Source organism: Miscanthus floridulus, chromosome 18, assembly GCF_019320115.1.
Source record: "Miscanthus floridulus cultivar M001 chromosome 18, ASM1932011v1, whole genome shotgun sequence".
NCBI classification, from domain to species: Eukaryota; Viridiplantae; Streptophyta; class Magnoliopsida; order Poales; family Poaceae; genus Miscanthus; species Miscanthus floridulus.
The window spans coordinates 61,431,173-61,454,713 of NC_089597.1; the positions used below are offsets into that span (position 1 = coordinate 61,431,173).

Consider the following 23,541-nt stretch of genomic DNA (forward strand, 5'->3'; position numbering starts at 1 on the left):
GGGGTTGACATCACAGCTAGTTCTTATGAACTGACACTGATATGATTTTTAGGAAATCCAAAAAACAGGCAAAAAATAAGGATTTTTTTTAAATTTCGGGAGAGAGACAGCCACACGGTCGGGCATCGCAAGTCACAAGTCACACGATTTTTCACGCGAAAGTCACACGCTTCGCGGCCACCGACGCTCGAACTCCTCACCTTCTGCTTCTAGTCTTCAGCCCCTAACCACTCCACCTGCAAGTTATTTGTGTTTGAATGAGATTTTCGTCCTAGCCATTTTATGTTTATCTGATTTTGAAATGCGTATTTGGGACCCTAACCAAATTCAAATGAAAAAGTTGTCCATGACAAGATGATTTCAAATCAAAAAGTTATCAACTACAAAGTTTCATAACTTTTTGATATCTGCAACTTTCGTTTTTGCTGTTTGTCCATCCGAGGTCATTTAAAAAATTTAAATTTTAAATTTTTGAAAATTCAAACGTAGTTTTTCTTGACAAGATGATTTCAAATCAAAAAGTTGTCAACTACAAAGTTTCATAACTTTTTGAGATCCACAACTTTTATTTTGATAGTTTCTACATCCGAGATCGTTTATAAAATTTAAATTTTAAATTTTAGAAATTCAAACATAGTTTTTCTCAAGATGATTTCAAATCAAAAAGTTATCAACTACATAGTTTCATAACTTTCCGAGATCTATGACTTTTATTTTTGGTCATTTGATCATTTATTCATCCGATATAGTAGTAGTAATATTATTCATAAATATAAAATATCTCTCTTATAGTTTATGAAACTATAAGAGAGATACGTAAATTTTATGAACAATGTCACTACCACTTTATCGGATGAAGAAATGACCAAAATAAAAGTTGTAGATCTTGATAAGTTCTACAACTTCTATGTTCATGTTTTTTTCGGCTAAAATTATTTAGTGTTCCAAAATAACGTTTAAAGTTGGCATTTTTTGAAATTCAAAATTCAAATAGATAAAACACAATCACATGATAAGATGGATAAAATAATAGTTACAAGAACACAATAAATTGATAGAGCGTGATTTTAGAATTTTTTAGGAAAACAATCATCAAATTTGTAGTTAGTATGAGGGAGAAAGACTAGTTCCAAATTTTAGCCAGAGATTAAAAAGATAAATCAGAGTTCTTAAACAATTTTAAAATTTCATTTCAAAAAATATTTTGAACTAGTAAATGTTTTTAAATGAAAAGTTGCCAACTACAAAGTTGCATAACTTTTCGATATCTACAACTTTTGTTTTGGGCGTTTCTCTATCCGACATCGTTTGAAAAATTCAAATTTTTAATTTGAGAAATCGAACGTAGTTTTCGTTAAATAGATGATTTCAAATGAAAATATTTGGACATCTAAATGATCTCAAATTAAAAAAATTTAAACTAAAAAGTTGTAGATCTCGTCGAGTACTCCAACTTTGATATAAAGTTCGTCTTAATCGAACATTATATGAGAAACTTATGAAGTTTTCTTGCAGCATATCCTATCGGTTCAAGCCACAAACCGACAGTGATAGTATCAGTGTCGGTTCTTGGTTAAAACTGGCAGTGATGACCCAATATCACTGTCGGTTAATAGCTAAAACCGACAGTGATATGAACCGACAGTGAAGACCCGAATATGAGTGTCGGTTGATCCTATTACTATCGGTTTTAGCCAAAAACCGGCAGTGATGGACTATCACTGTCGGTTTCTTAAAATCCGGCAGTGATGAGGCCGACAGTGGTGTCCAATTCTGTAGAGCCGCTCCGAGTATAAACACGGTGTGCGCAAGCACCTTATGATCAAGTGGTATGCAAAGCTCACTAAACACTGGTTATGTATATATAGCCCCTCACTTGAAACTAGCGTTGGAGGCTCCACAAACTTTCCGTGCAGGCACTGGACATGTCCGCTGCGTCCACGTTAGCTAGCCATTACGCACTAGCCGCTGCCGACGATTGGAGCCTCGGGCATCCAGTGTGATGTCTGGTGTGCCACCAGACACGTCCAGTGCATTTTGACCTTCTCCAACCCTCTTGCATCGTCTCTAGAAACCCAGTTTGGTGCACCCGTCCGGTGCATCACCGGACACGTCTGGTGAACGCCTGTGACTGTGCTTCGTGCACACTTTGGCGTCCGGTGTGCCCCAATTGCCTGCACCGGACACGTCTGGTGCTGCAGTTGCAGCTGTCGTTGTTTCTTCGCGAGTCTTTGTCCACGCTTCTTCCCTCTTGTCTTGGACTCTTGCTTGTTCTTATAGGTCTTCTACATGTCTTCTAATGTCTTGCTTGAGGTGTTGAACATCCGTATCACCACGTTGCCTAAGTCCAAGTCCACTTTGCGTCTTTGAACTATATCCAAAAGCACTAGCAAACAATATTAGTCCAAATGGTCATTTTCATCATCAAACACCAAAATCCAAACTAAATGGGCCAAACCTCCATTCCTTACAATCTCTCATTTTGGTGTCCGATGAGAAAGCAAATAATAGATACAAAAATTAAAATGCGATATACTTGCTAGGTTACAATGCAAAGGCAAAATGATATGACGCTAAAAGATACTACTTGTAACAAACTTTAAGAATATATCTTGTCCATGCTAATGTCCCCTTGTGTGGTATTAATCCACTTCCTCCCTTTCTTGGACCATCTCCCAAAATAGGGCGCTCCCACATTATTCTTTACAGATCTCCCATAATCAAAAGCAGTCGTATCATTAAAAGAGATTTGCACTGTTCATGGGTACCATAGTATCTATATTTTCCCTTTTTTTCTTTTTTTTTTGTCCCTTACCTACTGGCAGATCATTTTTTTCGTTTTTTTTTTTTGTTTTTTGCTTATGTTTTCCCACGCAACACGCAGGGTTACCTGCTAGTTCACTATAGATTTTGATAACCAGACCACAGCAATACTGTGCGGAAACTCAGAACTTGCAGCACGCTCATTTTATTCCTATCTGTAAATCATACGAGAAAGAGCATATCAAAATGACTCCAACGACACAACCCTTGTCTTCACTGAATATTATATATTTATCATCGAGGAGTTATATTAAAAATCAGCAAGTGAACTGGCCAAATCCGATCTTCTCCGCGCCAACGTCGTAGATCACCTCGGTGCCCCGCTGCTGCGTGTTGCCGATGATGTTGAACGGCATCGTCGAAGGTCTCGGCGCGAACGCGAAGCAGCCGGTGGCGGGCGCCGTGTCATTAGGGTATATCAAGATCGCGACGGGGCTGAGGTCGAACTCGGAGCCGTCGCTGAACTTGAAAGACACAGCCGGTAGCAAGATTGCATTCTGGCCCGTGAAGTCGTAGCACGTGTCGAGGGGGTCGTACGCCGGCGCCGGCTTGTACTGCGTCATGGTGAACTTGAACCGGTCGCGGAGCGAAGTGTACGCCTCCGCTGGGAGGTAGGTGAGGATGGTGCTGGAGTCGAAGAGCGTGCCGTCTTTTGTGAACACCGTCGGTGGCACCGGCAAGATGAAGCCGCCGATGTCGATGGAGACGAGCTCCACGAAGTACAACGACGGGTGATCTTTCTTCTGTATCATCGCCGTGTACTGCACCTTGTCGTTGGAGGCCGGAGTGGTGGAGCTGATGGTGAGGTACCCAGGCGAGGTGTCGTACGACGGCAGGCAGTACGAGAAGGTGGCGCCGAACGTCGCGGCGGCTTGCGAGGACAGCGACAGCGCGCCGCGGCCGAGGCCGATGACCCCATCAACGTCGCCGAAGCCACCGACGTTTGTCTGGCCGCATCCGAACGCGAACCCGGGGAGTGCCTGCGTGGAGGTGAGCGACAGCGTCTCGTGGGACAGGACCCCAGCGGTGGACGAGCCATCGCCGTACTCGACCTTGTAGACGCAAGTGCCGTTGCTGCACTTCCCGCCGGCGGCCGCGCACTGCGGGTGGCCGCAGGGGACGGCGGAGTAGGTGGTGGACTTGGTCGGGTCGAAGACAGGGTCGTGCTGCTTGTAGCAGTGCCCGGAGCAGGGTAGGCACTGGATCCACGACACGTCGCTGCCGGTGTCGATGCTCAGCGTGTAATTCTGGGCCGGCGTGCCGAAGCCGACGGTGACCACGAACTCCAGCGTGTCGAGGGACGTCCCGGTGCTGTCCGGGATCGTCACGGCCGGCGCCCCAGCTGGCGGCGCCACCGGAGGATAAAACGGAATTCCTCGAGGGCGAGGCGACGGAGCTGGACCGAAGGGAATCCCGGGGAAGGGGTCTGCCGATGGAGCTGGTGCGGCAGCTGATGATGACACGGAGGACCTCTGGAGGAGTGTGCTCAGCCGATTCATGTCGTGGTTGAGGACGTGGCGCTCAAATGCGCCGCAACATTTCGGTGGAGGACCTGGAAGCGCGCAGACTGCTGGGATTGTGAGCTTGTTGCCAGAAGATGTCACTGTGGGTCATTGGCATGCAGTAAACGGAGTCAGGTACACGTTAAGCTTGAATATTATCGATCAGCTGTGTTTGTATATTGCAAACCTGAAACAATGGTTCTACACATTGAACTGTAAATTGGTTCTAGAGGACCCGCGTACTAATATTGCTTTCTTTTTTACCAAAAAAAATCAATTTGCCAGTTTTAGTATGCATTATGGAGGTGTCTATTACCATGTACCAGTAAGCAGCTACTGCATTCGAACGATCAGTAAACAGTTCATTTGTCTGACAGTATGTGTTGAAGTGATGTTTTTAATAAGATACTCGTCCACTACTGGAAACCAGAATTGTTCTGTTGGTTTTCATTTTTCCTTGTCAGTTTCTAACCAACATAACAATGTATAATCTTCGTGTCGGTTCAAGGCAACCCAATAGGGGAATCTTGGTTTCCCGTAGTGCTCGTAGATGATGAACCCCCATGTTCCATCTATTGTCTAAAAAATTGTCTAATAATGTTTACTTATTGAGCTTGTTCAAGATTTTATAGGGACCTCCGAGTAACTCCACTTGATTGAGATAAGTTAATCCCCTATATCAGGCTAAAGAGGATTAAGAAAACATAACTACATATAATAAAGGAGATGTACTCTTGCAAATTGTGATTCTTCTTCCTTTAGGCATGGAACCCACATATTGCTTAGAAAAAAATATCTTTCCTTTCTTCCCTGTGCTCTCGTTTCTCTTAGCTTATCTTCTCGTTGTAGATCCGTCGGCCTGTTTGCACGGGTGGACCATATGCTCTGCCATGACAACTTCTTTGGGGATGGCCCGGTTGCTCCTCGCATGCTACCCATCCGGTGTGGCTCGGCGTCCGGGGAAAAGGGAAAGGGATGAATTGTTCTCTCCTTTCGTTGAAGGATCACAAGAGGAGTTTTCTAAATTATGAAAAAAATTAGGAAAAAAGAACCGGAAAGTAGACTTGTTGGAGCTATCTTTTTCCTCTTCAATCCCCTTTTTTATTATCATTACAAGTATATAGGGACAAGGGATCTATTTTCTAAATTTCATGGATATGTTTTTGTGTTCAAAATTCCAGATTTTCTGTTTGTGAAATCAACATCACATTCATATATTACATAAACATGTATAATTTATGATAATTTTACAAATAAAATTGAGTTTAATCTTATTTAGTTGCATATTTATGACATCAGCAACCCACCGTAACATTTTAGAGTTTTTTAATAGGCCATTTTTAGTGTTTTAATATGGATTATTTCTTCTTTGAGTGATTCCACGGTAACTGTCTTCATTGCAAACTTATTAGTGGTATCTCAAGATTCTAACCAAAATTTACCATGTTTGACATGGAGAGAAAGGTCAAGGCATGGCCACTTATCATGTATTTAGCTTCTTAAATGTGGAGATATCACATCTGGTTATTTATTCGGATAATTTGTGGCGTCCAGATATTTTCATAAAATCTAAATTCAATATGTAATTATGTATCACAAGATTTCTTGCAGTATACATAATTCAATGTGTAAAGTCGATTTGCCCCTTAAACTTGTCGTTGAATTAACAAAAGGGAATTGCTATTATACAAATGCCATATTAAAACATCATGTAGATCTCACATGCTGCAAGTAGATGCGGCAAGTGATTTCGATCGTTGTTTTGTCACATGCTCCTAAATGATCTCAAATAAAAAATCAACTAGAAAGTTTTAGATGTCTTCGAGCGCTACAAGGTACAATGCGTGTCTCCAAACGTGATCGTTTGGAAAATTCATAATTTTGAATTTAATATCCAGATAACTTAAAATAAATATTTACGCCTCTAAACGATCTCAAAAAAAGGGTTCTCAACCATAAAGTTACAAATCGTATGGAGACCAATAAGTTGGTATAGACCATGCCAATGTGTGTGGTCATTTAAAAATTCAAAAAAAAAAAGAATTTAAAATTTAGTATGTCAAAATCTAATAGCTTACACGAATATCTGAGCCTCTAAAAAATGTCAACTAAAAAAGTTGTCTACAATATTGTAGATCTCATTGAGTTCTATAGTTTCATATAAAGTTTGTGTTTCATCCAAGTTAATATGAAAATGTTAAGATTTTTTTATATAGAAGAAAAAGAGACCACCCAACATATGTGTCCCACCACCGTGTCCAAGTCAAATCACCCTCGAAACCACATTGAAATGGTCAGGGGATTTTTTATCCGATTTTGAAAGCTGAGGTGGTAAATTGTCCGATATTTGAGTGCGAGGATGCTTTTTATATTCAGTGATAAGTTTAAGAGGGTAAATTAAACATTACTTTGCTATAAGATAGATGGCCTCACTAGGAAATCAGTATATACTAATACTAAATTGACAGTATAAAATGCAAACAATTTTTCAAAAATAAATCGACAGTCCTTTTATATTTTAGGGCAAAATCAGTAGATAACCTCGCTCTCGTTGAAGCTCTATAACCGGACTAGAATAGCCGTTTGCGCCTCGAAATGAAATAACCACACTACATAATTTCTTGCTTGGCCTGACGGGTAGCATGTGTAGCACTAACATGCTGCAACTGTGCTGCAAGCTTTAAAGTTGTTCATACAACAAATTTTGTGCCGCAAGGCCGTTATTAGTACATGATGGTTCGATGCTCGTCCGTACCTGACTTCTTCCAGGGAGGGCAGTCGAGGTGAGCCTTGGACCTCAGCAGCTGGTCCATGCTGACGGAGAGGTATCGCCGCTTCGCCGCTGCACAAGCGCCGCAGAGAAGGCAGAGCACGAGCACACTCACCAGCGACCGTTGCGAGGCCATTGCGTGCAGGTGCAGCAGCGATCGCCCCGTGGAGCTGATGGAGGGTGGACTCGTGATCCGGTCACTAAATAGCCGCGCTATCCCTCGCAAAACGAGCACATCAGCTTTGGCTGAGGAAACTAAGATACATTTTTGTATCTACCCGTCGCCGCGACGGCGACCAAAACACCACGATGCAATCGATGCAAAGGTTGGTTTCCTTAAATTTTCTCGACCGGCCGGGCCGGCGGATGCAAGGGTTGCGCATGATCGATGGTCCGGAGCTATAAGCAAAACGTACTCTCTATGCCAAAATAAACCAATTTCTATAATCATCTTAAGTCAAACTATTTTAGGTTTTACTATGTCAGAGCACACGATCATTGTCCAAACATCAATACCGGTTGTGCTCGACAATGATTGATTAATGATGCGTAAGTCTATGATTTAGAAAATTGGAGGGAAGCTATTCACCCGGCAGTGAAGACACCTATGCTCAAAATTCTTAATGGCGGTGATTGAGGATTCAAAGCTGCATGTCAATTACAACGAAAGAGATGCGGTACGTGGCAAAGCAGTGACACAAACGACAATGGGAAATCTTAGCAGTCTTCGCAGCTTCACGGCGGATATCAGCGAATCCAAGTTGAGGCGTGCTTATATAATTCATCGATGATAAGTTATTAGATGGTCCTAATCCTTTCCTTTGTACAGAATACAGATATTCTTCCATGGCTTCTCCTCTGCTTCTGGTCGTTGTCTTTTGCAGCTACTGCTGCTACATCGCTCATGCAGGCGACGAGCATGGGTTTGTAGTGGTGCCACGCAGGTCTTATGAGCCAAAAGCATTATGCTCTGCATCCATAGGTACGGGACCTCATTATTTCGTCGTCGTCACTTCTTTGGCCGTCTCCACATTTGAGATTACGTAACCATATGTACGCATCACGACTTTCAGTGAACCTGGAGCGGAGCAGCGCTACTGCGTCAGTGCCACTAGTGCACCGGTACGGGCCGTGCGCGCCGTTACGGTACTCTGACGTGCCGATGCCGTCCTTCTCCGAGACGCTACGCCGTAGCCGCGCCCGCACGTACTACATCAAGAGCCGAGCGTCCATGGACATGGCCAGTACACCAGACGATGCCGCCGTGACCGCCCCAACCCACCTAGGTGGTTTTGTGGACTCGCTGGAGTACGTTGTCACGCTGGGCTTCGGCACGCCATCCGTGCCGCAGGTCCTCCTCATGGACACCGGCAGCTCCTTCACGTGGGTGCAGTGCACGCCATGCAACTCCACCAAGTGCTACCCGCAGAAGGATCCTCTCTTTGATCCCAGCAAGTCTTCCACCTACGCTCCCATCGCCTGCGACACCGACACGTGCCGGAAGCTTGGAAAACGCTACAAGAACGGCTGCACAAGCGGCGGCACCGAGTGCGGATACTTCGTCGGGTACGGAGACGGCTCGCGTACGAGGGGTGTGTACAGCAACGAGACGCTAACGCTGGCTCCGGGGGTCACCGTCAAGGATTTCCGTTTCGGCTGTGGCCACGACCAGCGCGGTCCTAATGACAAGTACGACGGCCTCTTGGGCCTTGGAGGCGCCCCGGAGTCGCTAGCCGTGCAGACGTCTTCGGTCTACGGCGGCGCCTTCTCGTACTGCCTCCCGGCGCTGAACAGCCAAGCGGGGTTCCTATCCCTCGGTGCGCCGAGCGCCAACACATCGGCCTTTGTGTTCACGCCGATGGGGCACCTGCCGGGGTGGCCAACGTTTTACATGGTGAACATGACAGGCATCAGCGTGGGTGGGAAGCCGCTGGACATCCCGCAATCGGCGTTCCGTGGTGGCATGATCATAGACTCCGGCACGATCGCCACGGAGCTCCCGGAAACTGCGTACAACGCGGTGGAGGCAGCGCTCCGGACGGCCTTGGCGGCGTACCCCATGGTGGCAAGCGAGGACTTTGACACCTGCTACAACTTCACCGGTTACAGCAATGTCACCGTGCCGAGGGTCGCGTTCACGTTCCGTGGCGGCGCCACCATCGACCTCGACGTCCCCAATGGGATTCTGGTGAAGGACTGCCTCGCCTTCCGGGAGTCAGGGCCAGACGTCGGCCTCGGCACCATCGGCAACGTGAATCAGCGCACGCTCGAGGTGCTCTACGATGCCGGCCGTGGTATCGTCGGATTCCGAGCCGATGCATGCTGAAGCAGTATATGTGGTTCGGTGCTCATGATGCTTATTGATTTTCTTGTTATACGTGCTCTGTAAACGGCCGCGTTCCTCATAGTAAGCATCTTCCAAGCCTACTGGGGCAAGCACACAATCTGGCATTACTAAATATATTCTGATAAGGACATGCTGTATTAATTTGCTTCTAAACGTTCTCATAATCTAGTAAGGGAACTCGAATAAAGTCACCTCATATGTGCAGTTGGGAATTATATATGTGTACAGCAGCTTACTACTATTATGGACCATAAACAAAGCTTCCTTTTTAATCTTTTGCTCTGCGAATATTTTCTCATAGTGGAGAGAATTTCTTATTTTGACACTACTCAAATGAACCCTTCCTTGGTCCTGCAAAATGAAAAAAATCCTTATTTGAATGTTTCTTATTTTGACATTATTTCGAAGGAAGGTTCCACTCAAGGGCTTGAATGATCGGAGCCGAAACAAGAGCTTTTTTTAAGAATGTGAGAAGAACTCAAGCATTCATCATTGAAGTCGAAGGGGACATCTTTGGCTAAGAGACTTGTTAGAGGCCCAGCAAGTGGAGATAAGTCTTTTATAAACATTCTATAAAAGCTTGAATGGCACAAGAAGCTATGGACTCCCTTGACATTGGTGAACGGTAGAAGTTGCTAGATTACATCGATCTTGCTCTATCCACCTCTATCCCATGCTATCTACTCTATGTCCTAGCACTATTTCTTCCCGAACCATGAAGTGGCACTTCTCATAGTTTAAGATTAAGTGCTTTTCTTTGCACCTTTGCAGGACTTTATCTATATTTTTGAGGCAATCATCTAAATTCTTCCCATAGACATAAAAGTCATCCATGAGAACTTCCATGATTTTCTCGATCGTATCCGAGAAGATGGGCATCGTGCAACATTGGAAGGAAGCAGGAGCGTTTATAGGGTCGAGATAGTGGACTAGAGGGGGTGAATAGTCATTTCTAAAATTAATCGCACCGGCTAACCAAAACAAATACGAAATTAAAACAATCGGTCTAGCTAATACTACACCCATCTATCTATATTCTGAAGCACCTTACAAAGACCCTAATATGAGCAACTAAGGTGCCGAGCTAGATAGAGCTCACCCAAAGAATTCTAGTTTGTAAGGTCACATAAACCTATGCAACTAATACTCAAACAACCAGAGAGCACCTACAAATGCTAGTGTGCAAAGCACACAGCCTAAGCTCACTAACAATGCTCAATAGCAAGGCTACACAAACCAAACTAGAGAGCTCAAATTACTTAGCTACACAAACTAAGTAATGTAACTAACAAGGCTACACAAGCCAACTAGTTACGTAAGAGAGCAACTATTTAGCTACAAAACAAACTAGTAGCTACACAAGAGCAACAACACAAGCACGATATATGAACAAGTAAATACAAACTTGTGTACGGAGATTGCAAACCAATGGGAAGAAGATGACACAATGATTTTTATCCCGAAGTTCAGTGGTTTGCCAACCACTTAATCCCTGTTGAGACAAGCTCAAGGTTGTCGTTGGTCCTCTTGCTAGTGGTGACCCGCAAGTCACACTCTTCCACGTGGAGTGCTTACCACAAGCTCTAGCACTTGATACGGCCGGACCACTTGACGCTCTTCACATCTCGCTCAACTATAGTTGTTCTTCGCGTCTCCCACGGGGCGGGTACAACACCCCTCACAAAGCACTTGGTATGAACCCGCTAGGGTTGAATCCTGAACTTTTGATGAGAGGGCGTGGGATAACTCGATTGGTGGATGGAGACGACGTTCACGGCCCAACTACAGCCTTTCAAGCTGCGCCTTAGCAACTGATACACCACCTCCAATGGCTGCCGTGATCTTGTGGAGCGCATCACCCATCCACTAGAACACTCGTCTTGCAAGCAATCGAAGAACTAGCAAAAACAAGTATAACAAGTACTGAATTTACTAGATAAAGATGAAGGTTTTCAAACTCAATCTCAAATAAGGTGGGGTTCCGGAGACAAGAAGACAGACGGTTGATCCAGCACGCGCGCTTACAAGCAAGTAGCGAGAGCTAAACTTGATCTAAACAAAACCCAACTGTTCTTGGTGGCAGCTAAGGGGTATATGAAGGTGGAGGGATGACCACCAGGGTGTTGGGGTCGTGCTCCAACCCTAGGACGTGTCCCTAATGGACCTGACTTGATACACGGCCTATTGGGCCAAACTAAGGCGACGCAACACCTTTGGACAGAAAATCTCTCGGTAGTAATTCGGTCATTGCGGCCGCCTCAGAATAGATATGGACTTGATTCTTAATCCATGTGAAAATAGACTTCATATGAATTCCATGAAGTACTTGAATGCCCCAATCCGAGTCCGTATGCGACCGTAGTGACCATCACAAGTTGGAGTTGTCCTGGAGTCTGAATCCATCTTGCACGAATCATTTTCCCTTTCGGTCCTCTCCCTGGTTCCTAACCAAAATAAGAGTGCACATGTCTCTATGGTCTAAATATGATGGACAGGAACTCAAGAGTGAACTTACTTGATGATTAAGTTGACGAGCACTGGTGCGAGTAATAGGACCAAAAACTGGTACTTGTGTCGGTGTGGATGTATCGTTGGTGTTGATGTCCTCATCAGCACTTCTCTGGGGCACCGCACAAACTTCTTGCGGGCTTCACGACAGAGAAATCGCCACCAAGCCATCTAGGAGATGGCAACCTCCAAGAGTAATAAGCACCACCAGCTTGCAACTCAATTACCTAGTGCCACACCTTGCAATCTCTTTGGGCTGTCATTTTCATTTTCTCCTTGTAGCTTACCGTTCCTCTAGACTGCTGAGATCCACAGATGAATTCCTCTTAGTAGAACTTGTCATCTGTGTTCTTGAACCTTGTACTCAGTGAAATTTCATGGGAATGGAGGCGCTTACCTCCTCTTGTCCTCTAGATTTCAAGATCTAAATCTTTTTCCTTTGATTTTCGTTTTGGTGTTCTTTGTCTCCCGGTTTCCTCCTTCCCCAGTTTTGCTTCGATCTTTGGTTTGGGAAGGTTTGGGGCTGTTCCGGTTGATCTGAGATGTGTTAGGATATGTGTTGATCTTGTTCACCAAGTGAATTCATCTGAATCCACACGAGCTCATAGATGGGGACGGATTTTGTTTTTGAGAGAAAAACTGCGTTCTTGCATGTGATCTGAAATTCCCGTTGATTGGCTAAGTCTTGGGTGATGATCCTCTTAGAGATAGCCTCCCAACTTCCTTGTGACCACCTGATTCAAATTTTGTTGAAGTTGGATTTGATTTGGCCGAGAACCGATCGGTTTTGATTCATTTTGTGCATTTTTCGGGAGCACTGGATCTCTGTCGAGGGCACCGGTCTTGGCACCGGACATGACCAGTGCATGGTCGTGTTCTTGGCCGCTCTCTGGTTCAGTCCGTTCAGTACCGGCGTAGCAAGTGTACACCGCTCGGGTGCACTATTTACAACACCGGTGGTGCCCGTTGCTTGTTGCGCGGCACGTGGGCAATCCCTCGTGCCCGGTTTCTGCTCTCTCTTTGCACCGAGGTGACCGGTGTGCACCGGTTGTGGCACACCAGACACGGTGTCTAGAGAGCTTTGCTCTCACTCGTTTTCAGTCGAGGAGCATCGTTGTTGTCTGGTGTGGTAACCGGTGTAGCCTGTGAAGTTGCTGCTTCATCTGTGCATCTCTTGTTTTTCTCTGTTTTGCTCAGCTATGTTTTGTGAGAGTTGTTTGATCCATCCTACTACCAGTTAGAATGAGTGGATCTTGTTTTGACCGTGTTTTGGTTTTGGATTGAATTTGGGACAGTGGCTTAAGTTTTCGTAAGAAAATTTGAGGCTCACATTCACCCTCTCTTGTCGCCATTCTTGATCTTTTTATTTTAGCATATAATTAGTATTGCATAAGGACTCACTACCGGAAACGTCAAATTTGCCGAGTGTTTTTATGTTTGCCGAGTGTATTCTCTCGGGCACTCGGCAAACAAGTTCTTTGCCGAGTGCTGCGCTAAAAACACTCGGCAAAGAGGAGGTTTGCCGAGTGTAAAAAAACACTCGGCAAAGAGGGGGTTTGCCGAGTGTTTTCTTTTTTTTTTTGCACTCGGCAAAGAAATATAAAAAATTCTGGGAAAGAATTAGAAGAAAAAAAATAAAAATAAAACTTTGCCGAGTGCCTAGATCTAGGACACTTGGCAAAAGGGAAAAAACTACTTACTGTGTAAAAAAGAGGCGGGGAAAAAATAAAAAAAAACAAGCTTTGCCGAGTGTCTCTCATCCGACACTCGGCAAAGCAAAACTACTACTATAACCCCGCCGCAACCCCCCCTGCCCCCTACCCTTCTCCTCGCACGCCCCCTCCCCTTCTCCCTGCGCCACACCCGCACGCACACTCCCCTTCTCCCCACCGGCGGCCTCTCCCCTCCCGGCCGGATCCGGCGGTGGCCCCTCCCCTCCCGGACGGATCTGGCAGCGGCCCTTCCCCTCCCGGCCACCCCTCCTTCCCCCGGCTGCCGCCCCCTCCCCTTCTCCCCGACGCCGCCCCCTCCACTGCTTCCCCAGATCCGGCGGCGGCCCCTCCCCTCCCCTCCCGGCCGGATCCGGCGGCAGCCTGACCACCCCTCCTTCCCCTAGCCGCTGCCCCCTCCCCTTCTCCCCGGCGCCGCCCCCTCTACTCCTTCCCCAGATCCGGCGGCGGCCCCTCCCCTCCCAGATCCGGCGGCCGCCCCTCCCCTGTCCCGGATCCGGCGGGGGGCGTGGCGGCAGGTGGCGTGCGGCGTGGTGGGTGGCGTGGCGGTGGGTGGCGTGGTGGCGGGCGGCGTCCGACGTGGTGGCGCGGTGGCCGTGGTGGGGCGGCGGCCGGTGGCAGCGTGGTGGCCATGGTGGGCGGCGGCCGGTGGCAATTTGTTTTTTTTATTTCTTGCGAAAATGTTTGCCGAGTGTTCTTTGGCACTCGGCAACGTCTTTGCCGAGTGTCCGACGAAAAACACTCGGCAAAGTTAATTTGCCGATGAATTTTTTGTCGAATATCCTTTACTTAGTGTTACACTCGGCAAAGGGTTTGCCGAATGTATTCGTGGCTTTGCCCTATGCCCCCGTTCCCGGTAGTGACTGTTAAGGTACGTTACGTCGGCAGTACAGCAGCAAACCGGTGCAACAACAAATTGGTAAAATGGGCAATAGTTATTAACGATCGGTAAAATGGGCAACATGAATGGACGTCCACTGTTCTAGGAATGCAATAGTAAAAGGCGCCGTGCTCATACAGCTGTATATATTATTATAGATGGGCAATAGTAATTAGCGACTAGTAAAATAGGCAACAGGAATGGGTGTCCACTGTTCTAGGAACAGTGTAACAGTAAAAGATAGATAGGAAATAGTAATTGACGACTGGTAAAATAGGCAACCGGAATGGGCGTCCACCGTCCTAGGAACGGCGCAACAGTAAAAGGCCCCCGTCCTACAACAGCTGTATATATTTTTATTTTTATAGATCAGCAACTCCCCAGGTCAAATCCGATCTTCTCCGCGGCAACGTCGTAGATCACCTCGGTGTCCCGCTGCTGCGTGTTGCCGATGATGTTGAACGGCATTGTCGAAGGTCTCGGCACGAACGCGAGGCAGCCGGTGGCGGGCGCCGTGTCATCTGGGAATATCATGATCCCCAAAGCGCTGACGTCGAACACGGAGCCGTCGCTGAACTTGAAAGACACACCCGGTAGGAAGAGTCCACTCTGCCCCGTGAAGTCGTAGCACGTGTCGAAGGGGTCGTACGCCGGCGCCGGCTTGTACTGCGTCATGGTGAACTTGAACCGGTCGCGGAGCGCGATGTATGCCTCCGGTGGGAGGTAGGTGACGATGGTGCCGGAGTCGAGGAGCGTGCCGTCTTTTGTGAACACCGTCGGTGGCACCGGCAAGATGAAGCCGCCGATGTCGATGGAGACGAGCTCCACGAAGTACAACGACGGGTAATCTTTCTTCTGTATCATCGCCGTGTACTGCACCTTGTCGTTGGAGGCCGGAGTAGTGGAGCCGATGGTGAGGTACCCATGCGTGGTGTCGAACGACGGCAGGCAGTACGAGAAGGTGGCGCCGAACGTCGCGGCGGCTTGCGAGGACAGCGACAGCGCGCCGCGGCCGAGGCCGATGAGCCCATCAACGTCGCCGAAGCCACCGACGTTTGTCTGGCCGCATCCGAACGCGAACCCGGGGAGTGCCTGCGTGGAGGTGAGCGACAGCGTCTCGTGGGACAGGACCCCAGCGGTGGACGAGCCATCGCCGTACTCGACCTTGTAGACGCAAGTGCCGTTGCTGCACTTCCCGCCGGCGGCCGCGCACTGCGGGTGGCCGCAGGGGACAGCGGAGTAGGTGGTGGACTTGGTGGGGTCGAAGACAGAGTCGTGCTGCTTGTAGCAGTGCCCGGAGCAGGGTAGGCACTGGATCCACGACACGTCGCTGCCGGTGTCGATGCTCAGCGTGTAATTCTGGGCCGGCGTGCCGAAGCCGACGGTGACCACGAACTCCAGCGTGTCGAGGGACGTCCCGGTGCTGTCCGGGATCGTCACGGCCGGCGCCTCAGCTGGCGGCGCCACCGGAGGATACGAAATCACGGGGAACGGGTCTGCCGATGGAGCTGGTGCGGCAGCTGATGATGAGACGGAGGACCTCTGGAGGAGTGTGCTCAGCCGGTTCATGTCGTGGTTGAGGACGTGGTGCCCAAATGCGCCGCAACATTTCCGTGGAGGACCTGGAAGCCCGCGGACTGCTGGGATTGTGAGCTTGTTGCCAGAAGATGTCACTGTGGGTCATTGGCATGCAATAAACGGAGTCAGGTACACGTTAAGCATGAATATTAATATTATCGATCAGCTGTGTTTGTATATTGCAAACCAGAAACAATGGTTCTACACATTGAACTGAAAATTGGTTCTAGAGGACCCACATATTAATATTGCTTTCTTTATTACCAAAAAAAATCAATTTGCCAGTTTTAGTATGCATTATGGAGGTGTCTATTACCATGTAATAGTAAGCAGCTACTGCATTTCGAACGATTAGAAAACAGTTCATTTGTCTGACAGTATGTGTTGAAGTGATGTTTTTAATAAGATACTCGTCCACTACTGGAAACCAGAATTGTTTGGAAACCAGAATTGTTCTGTCGGTTTTCAATTTTCCTTGTCAGTTTGTAACCAACATAACAATGTATAATCTTCCGGTCGATTCAAGACAACCCAACAGGGGAATCTTGGTTTCCCGTAGTGCTCGTAGATGATGAACCCCCATGTTCCTTCTATTGTCTAAAAAATTGTCTAATAATGTTTAGTTATTGAGCTTGTTCAAGATTTTATAGGGACCTCCGAGTAACTCCACTTGATTGAGAAAAGTTAATCCCCTATATCAGGCTAAAGAGGATTAAGAAAACATAACTACATATAATAAAGGAGATGTACTCTTGCAAATTGTGATTCTTCTTCCTTTAGGCATGGAACCCACATATCGCTTAGTAAAAAATATCTTTCCTTTCTTCCTTGTGCTCTCGTTTCTCTTAGCTTATCTTCTCGTTGTAGATCTGTCTGCCCGTTTGCATGGATGACCCATATGCTCTGCCATGACTACTTCTTTGGGGATGGCCCGGTTGCTCCTCGCCTGCTACCCATCCGGTGTGGCTCGGCGTCCGGGGGAAAGGGAAAGGGATGAATTGTTCTCTACTTTCGTTGAACGATTACAAGAGGAGTTTTCTAAATTAAGGAAAAATTAGGAAAAAAGAACTGGAAAGTAGGCTTGTTGGAGCTATCTTTTTCCTCTTCCATCCCCTTTTTTATTAGCATTACAAGTATATAGGGACAGGGAATCTATTTTCTAAATTTCATGCATATGTTTTTGTGTTCAAAATTCCAGATTTTCTGTTTGTGAAATCAACATCACATTCATATATTACATAAACATGTATAATTTATGATAATTTTACAAATAAAATTGAGTTTAATCTTATTTATTTGCATATTTATGACCTCAGCAACCTACTGTAACATTTTAGAGTTTTTTAATAGGCCATTTTTAGTGTTTTAATATGGATTATTTCTTCTTTGAGTGATTGCACGGTAACTGTTTTCATAGCAACCTTATTAGTGGTATCTCAAGATTCTAACCAAAATTTACCATATTTGACATGGAGAGAAAGGTCAAGGCATGACCACTTATCATGTATTTAGCTCCTTAAATGTGGAGATATCACGTCTGGTTATTTATTCGGATCATTTGTAGAGGGGTTGAGATCTGTTCGTATCCAAGTCTGGATATCCAACATCCGATACCGTATCCATATCCGAATACTCAAATCGTATATTTATGATGTCGATATCCAATCGTATCCTATCCGACATAGGTGACACTATCCGTATTCGAATCCGAATCCAGACAGAAATATGAAAACAAATGTAATATCTGTGATATCCGTCCGTATCCGATCCGTTTTCATCCCTACTTATGAGCCACAAGCAGTATGCTCTGCATCCAGAGGTACGGGACCTCAGTATTTCGTCGTCGTCACTTGTTTGGCTGTCTCCACATTTGAGATTACGTAACCATATATACGCATCATGACTTTCAGTGAACCTGGAGCGGAGCAGTTAAGAGGGGCGGTGATCTACGCAACTTATTAAAACTTTAATTCTAAACTATAGCCTCTAATTTCAAACTAAGCAAAACCTATGTAATGATAAACTATCTAGATATGCAACTAAGGATTTGTTCGGTGTGTTGCTATCTCTACTGCAAAAGAGGTATGCAACCGATATTCCAATCCTATTCACTAGCCTATCAATTAAGCTAACAAGGTAAAGCACACAACCAAGGTACACAAAGTAAATGCGGAAGGCAAAGGGTGATAGAGATGCAAACTCCTGTTCGACGACGCTGGTACTTTTAATGAGGTACCGAGAAGCATGCAAGCTTGCCCCTATCCTCGTTGGAGCCCTCTCAAGGAAGCCCTCACAAGGATCAAGCTCTTGATCAAGTAACTCTGTGGACAGTACCGGGCCCTCCCCACGCGCAAGTGAGTCTCCAGAATGCCTCACCTGGACCGCTCCCCGCCGTCTTTACTATCGAGTTTTCGGCCAAACCGACGCGGGCCTCGTTTCCTTCGGTACACGGTGGCGGCCGACCACACTTTAAACACGGTGTGCGCAAGTACCTTGTGCGCAAGTACCTTATGATTAAGTAGTATGCAAACCTCACTAAACACTAGTCATGTATATATAGCCCCTCACTTGAAACTAGCCGTTGGAGGCTACATAAACTTTCCGTGCAGGCACTGGACATGTCCCATGCGTCCACGTTAGCTAGCCATTGGGCACTAGCCGTTGCCGACAGTTAGAGACTCGGGCATCCGGTGTGATGTCTGGTGCGCCACCGGACATATCCGGTGCATTTTTACCTTCTCCAACCCTCTTGCATCGTCTCTATGAACCTAGTTTGGTGCACCTGTCCGGTGCATCACCGGACACATCTGGTGAACGCCTGTGACTATGCTTGGTGCACACTTTGGCGTCCGGTGTCACTATCCCAGTTTTCGACATCACTACCGGTTCAAAATCCTCCTTCACTGTCGGATTTTGAATCGGCAGTGGCATACCGACAGTGATGTGGGGTTGACATCACTGTCAGATCTTATGAACCGACACTGATGTGGTTTTTAGAAAATCCAAAAAACGGGCAAAAAATAAGGATTTTTTTTTAATTTTGGGAGACGCCCCATTGGACTGCCACATGGTCGAGCATCGCAAGTCACAAGTCACATGATTTTTCACACGAAAATCACACACTTCGTGGCCACCGGCGCTCGAACCCCTCACATCCTGCTTTGTGTCTTCAGCCCCTAACCACTCTACCTGCAAGTTGTTTGTGTCCGAATGAGATTTTCATCTAAGCCATTTTATGTTTATCTGATTTTGAAATGAGTATTTGGGATCCTAAACGAATTCAAATAAAAAAGTTGTCAACTATAAAGTTTTATAACTTTTCGAGATCTAGTACTTTCATTTTGGTAGTTTCTCCATCGTTTACAAAATTTGAATTTCAAATTTAAGAAATTCAAACGTAGTTTTCTATGACAAGATTATTTCAAATCAAAAAGTTATCAACTACAAAGTTTCATAACTTTTTGAGATCTACAACTTTCGTTTTTGTTGTTTGTCCATCCGAGGTCATTTAAAAAATTCAAATTTCAATTTTTTAGAAATTCAAACATAGTTTTTCTTGATAAGATGATTTCAAATCAAAATGTTGTCAACTATAAAGTTTCATAACTTTTTTGGATCTACAACTTTTATTTTGGTTGTTTCTCCATCCGAGGTCATTCACAAATTTTGAATTTCAAATTTTAGAAATTCAAACGTAGTTTTTCTTGACAAGATGATTTCAAATAAAAAAGTTATCAACTACAAAGTTTCATAACTTTCCGAAATCTACAACCTTTATTTTGATCATTTGATTATTTATTCATCCGACATAATGGTAGTAATATTATTCACAAATATAAAATATCCCTCTTATAGTTTATGAAGCTATAAGAGAGATACGTAAATTTAAAAAAAAATCTCATCACCACTTTATCGGATGAAGAAATGACCAAAATAAAAATTGTAGATCTTGATAAGTTCTACAACTTCTATGTTCATAACTTTTTTCAGCTGAAATCATTTAGTGTTCCAAAATGACGTTTAAAGTTGCCATTTTTTGAAATTCAAAATTCAAATAGATAAAACACAATCACATGAAAAGATGGATAAAATAATAGTTATAAGAACACAATAAATTGATAGGGCGTGATTTTAGAATTTTTTAGGAAAAAAATCATCAAATTTGAAGTTAGTACGAGGGAGAAAGACTAGTTCCAAATTTTAGCCGGAGATTAAAAAGATAAATCAGAGTTCTTAAACAATTTGAAAATTTAATTTCAAAAAGTATTTTGAACTAGTAAATGATTTCAAATAAAAAAAGTTGCCAACTACAAAGTTGCATAACTTTTCGATATCTACAACTTTTGTTCTGGGCGTTTCTCCATCCAAGGTCGTTTGAAAATTTTTAATTTTTAATTTGAGAAATCAAACGTAGTTTTCGTTAAATAGATGATTTCAAATGAAAATATTTGGACTTCTAAATGATCTCAAATTAAAAAAAAATTAAACAAGAAAGTTGTAGATCTCGTCGAGTACTACAACTTTGATATAAAGTTCGTCTTAATCGAACATCATATGAGAAACTTATGAAGTTTTCTTGCAGCATATCACTGTCGGTTCAAGCCACAAACCGACAGAGATAGTATCAGTGTCAGTTCTTGACTAAAACCGACAGTGATGACCCAATATCACCGTCGGTTAATGACTAAAACCGACAGTGATATGAACCGACAGTGAAGACCCGAATATCAGTGTCGGTTGATCCTATTATTGTCGGTTTTAGCAAAAAACCGACAGTGATGGACTATCACTATCGGTTTCTTAAAATCCGGCAGTGATGAGGCCGGCAGTGATGTCCAATTCTATAGAGCCGCTCCGAGTATAAACACGGTGTGTGCAAGCACCTTATGATCAAGTGGTATGCAAAGCTCACTAAACACTAGTCATATACATATAGCCCCTCACTTGAAACTAAAGTTGGAGGCTACACAAACTTTCCGTGTAGGCACTGGACATGTCCGATGCGTCCACGTTAGCTAGCCATTAAGCACTAGCCGTTGCCGATGGGTGGAGCCTCGGGCATCTAGTGTGATGTCTGGTGCACCACCGGACACGTCCAATGCATTTTGACCTTCTCCAACCCTCTTGCATCGTCTCTAGAAACCCAGTTTGGTGCACCTGTCTAGTGCATCACCGGACATGTCTGGTGAACGCCTGTGACTGTGCTTCATGCACACTTTGGCGTCCGATGTGCCCCAGTTGCCTGCACCGGACACGTCCTGTAACACCTCTGGTGTTTTGACCTAGCACTAAAACTTGACATGTCATCATTTGCATTGCAAAGCATTCATAAAGTAGAAAAATTTGAATGCATTCACTAAATAAGCTTTATTTCATAAGTTGTTATGTTATGTGATGTAATGTGATCCGAAACTCTAAATAAAGATCATGACCACAAGGGTCAAATTTCATATGATCATGTGAGACCATGTGTCAATTGACTCAAATAACCCTAATGGGCCATGTAAATGGTCCAAAATCATAGTTAAGTAAAAAGGTAAACAAATCAAAGGTGAATTCAAATATAAATCATAAAAGTCCTTTTTGCCCCTTCTGTCTATTTCAAAATCCATTTGGACTTTGGGGGTGTGACAAAAAGCAAAGTTGAAGCTTATTTTATAAGGATCAACTTTGGTATTCAAAGTTTTTAAAGTTTACATATAAAATTTGGAGTAATTTTGAAATGATTCAAATGCTCAAATGCACCCTAAATTCAAATTTCAAAATAGAGGCAGAATTTGAAAATGTTCATTTAAGCAAAGTTGTAGAACTTGAAATGTTGAGCAACTTTTATTTTTGGAGATTTTCAACTTCTTTAGAAATTTTGGGATTAATTTATAAAATGAACTCAGTGGCAATTCTGTAAATATTTCAAAAATCAAGTTGACAGCAGGGCGCCACTGCCTGCTCGCCACCGAGTTGCTTGCCGCCGAGCTCCTTCTTGTGGGTTCCGGCCGATGCCACGCAGCTACTTGCTGCGCATGGCATGCATGAGCTGTCCTTCTCCTGGAGCTCATCCTCTTCCTTTAAGAACACGTAGAGCCGGCCGCCGTGCCCAGTTTTCCATCCCCTGTTTTGCCACCGCCGCCACCGTCGTGCTCTGCCACTCGCCGCTGCCTCAGCCGCACGTTCCCTACCAAAATTGGCCACGCCACAAGTTCCGCCTTTCCCTTGTGCACCTATTGGAGCCAGCCGTAGTACCTCGTCGCACTAGAGTAGGCCGTGCAACATCGTCTTCCTCGCGCACGATCAGCGCGCCGCCGAGATCGGTCGCGCCGTGGCCAGAGCTCTCCGGTCGGTTTCTCCTTCAACCTAATAGTGTCCGAGCATCGTGGTGAGTCACTGATCACGCCCGCGCTGCCCATTTAGTCGCAATCACGCCGTTGACGTCTGTCCATGTGCTCGCCGGTGAACTTCGCTCGATACCGCCACTGTGCACGAAGCCTAGCCGCTGGGGGCTGCTTTTTGCTGCTTCAGCCGCTCAATTACATTCGCCTGTGTGCGTAGAAGCTGTAGGTGATCTCGCCATCGCCGGAGATACTCCTGTGGCCACTGCCACCGTGTCGCCACTGCCGCCAAGCCGCCATGACTGTCGATGAGCTAGCTCTGGTACCTCCGCTGCCACGTTAGGGTCACCAGTGTGTCCGCCAGGTCGCGTAGAGCGTGTAGGTGCAGAACTCGGGGCCGGAGACCTCGCCGTCGGTGAGGAAATCGACCGATCAGCGCTGCCGTGCCCTGTTGGTGCCGCTGACATGCGGGTCTTGGCTGTCAGTGAGAGAAGAGCGAGAGAACAGTGAGATTTTGTATTTTCTGGATTTTGAATAGTGCAGAAACTTTGGAAATTCATAGGAAAATAATTACAGCTCCAGAAATTCTGAACATTTGTGTGTAGCTTCTGTACATATTCTATTGTGGTTTAAAAATATGAAACTTGAAATTTGAATAAATTTTTAATGTTCAAAAATTTAGTCAATTAATTAATAAATGTAATTTCCATAATTTTTGTAGGCCACAGTATAACTTCAAAAATTATGAAATTCGTTTTGGTACACTAATTTGTCATGAGGAAGCTTGCATAAAATTTTGAGGTCATTTGGAACAAGTTCATTTTGAGCTTATTTCCAAATTAATTCAAAAAAATGAACAAAAGCAAACCCTAAGTGTTAGGTTAGAGTTTGATCTTGTTTTGGTCATGTTTTGTGACTAGTAGGGTTTCAAGATCAATTTGGTCAAGTCACTTAGGTCATAAGCCCTAGGTCATTAAAGTGTTGGTTAGAGTTTAGTTAATGAGTGATTTCATTCATTAAGGGTAGAACTTTGGAGTGAAACTTTGGGTAGTTCTTTAGAAGAATGTAGGGTTTCTT

General features: G+C 45.0%; 3 protein-coding genes across 3 annotated transcripts; 1 reads left to right on the top strand and 2 right to left on the bottom strand.

The window, feature by feature from the left end:
- Positions 1-3,073: 3,073 nt before the first annotated feature.
- Positions 3,074-7,231, bottom strand: LOC136519579 (aspartyl protease family protein At5g10770-like). The gene is made up of 2 exons (XM_066512963.1): positions 7,081-7,231; positions 3,074-4,426 (listed from the first exon to the last, which is right to left on the bottom strand). Exons 1-2 carry the CDS (start codon positions 7,229-7,231, stop codon positions 3,081-3,083), a joined length of 1,497 nt encoding a protein of 498 aa, XP_066369060.1. The 3' UTR covers positions 3,074-3,080.
- A 710-nt stretch (positions 7,232-7,941) lies between these two features.
- On the top strand, positions 7,942-9,421 carry LOC136519849 (aspartyl protease family protein At5g10770-like). Its single transcript, XM_066513229.1, has 2 exons — positions 7,942-8,022; positions 8,078-9,421. The coding sequence occupies exons 1-2, from the start codon at positions 7,942-7,944 to the stop codon at positions 9,419-9,421; spliced, it is 1,425 nt and encodes a 474-aa protein (XP_066369326.1).
- Positions 9,422-14,726: 5,305 nt separating this feature from the next.
- Positions 14,727-16,138, bottom strand: LOC136522965 (aspartyl protease family protein At5g10770-like). Its single transcript, XM_066516755.1, has one exon. It carries the CDS (start codon positions 16,127-16,129, stop codon positions 14,930-14,932), a length of 1,200 nt encoding a protein of 399 aa, XP_066372852.1. The 5' UTR covers positions 16,130-16,138; the 3' UTR covers positions 14,727-14,929.
- Between the last annotated feature and the right edge of the window lie 7,403 nt (positions 16,139-23,541).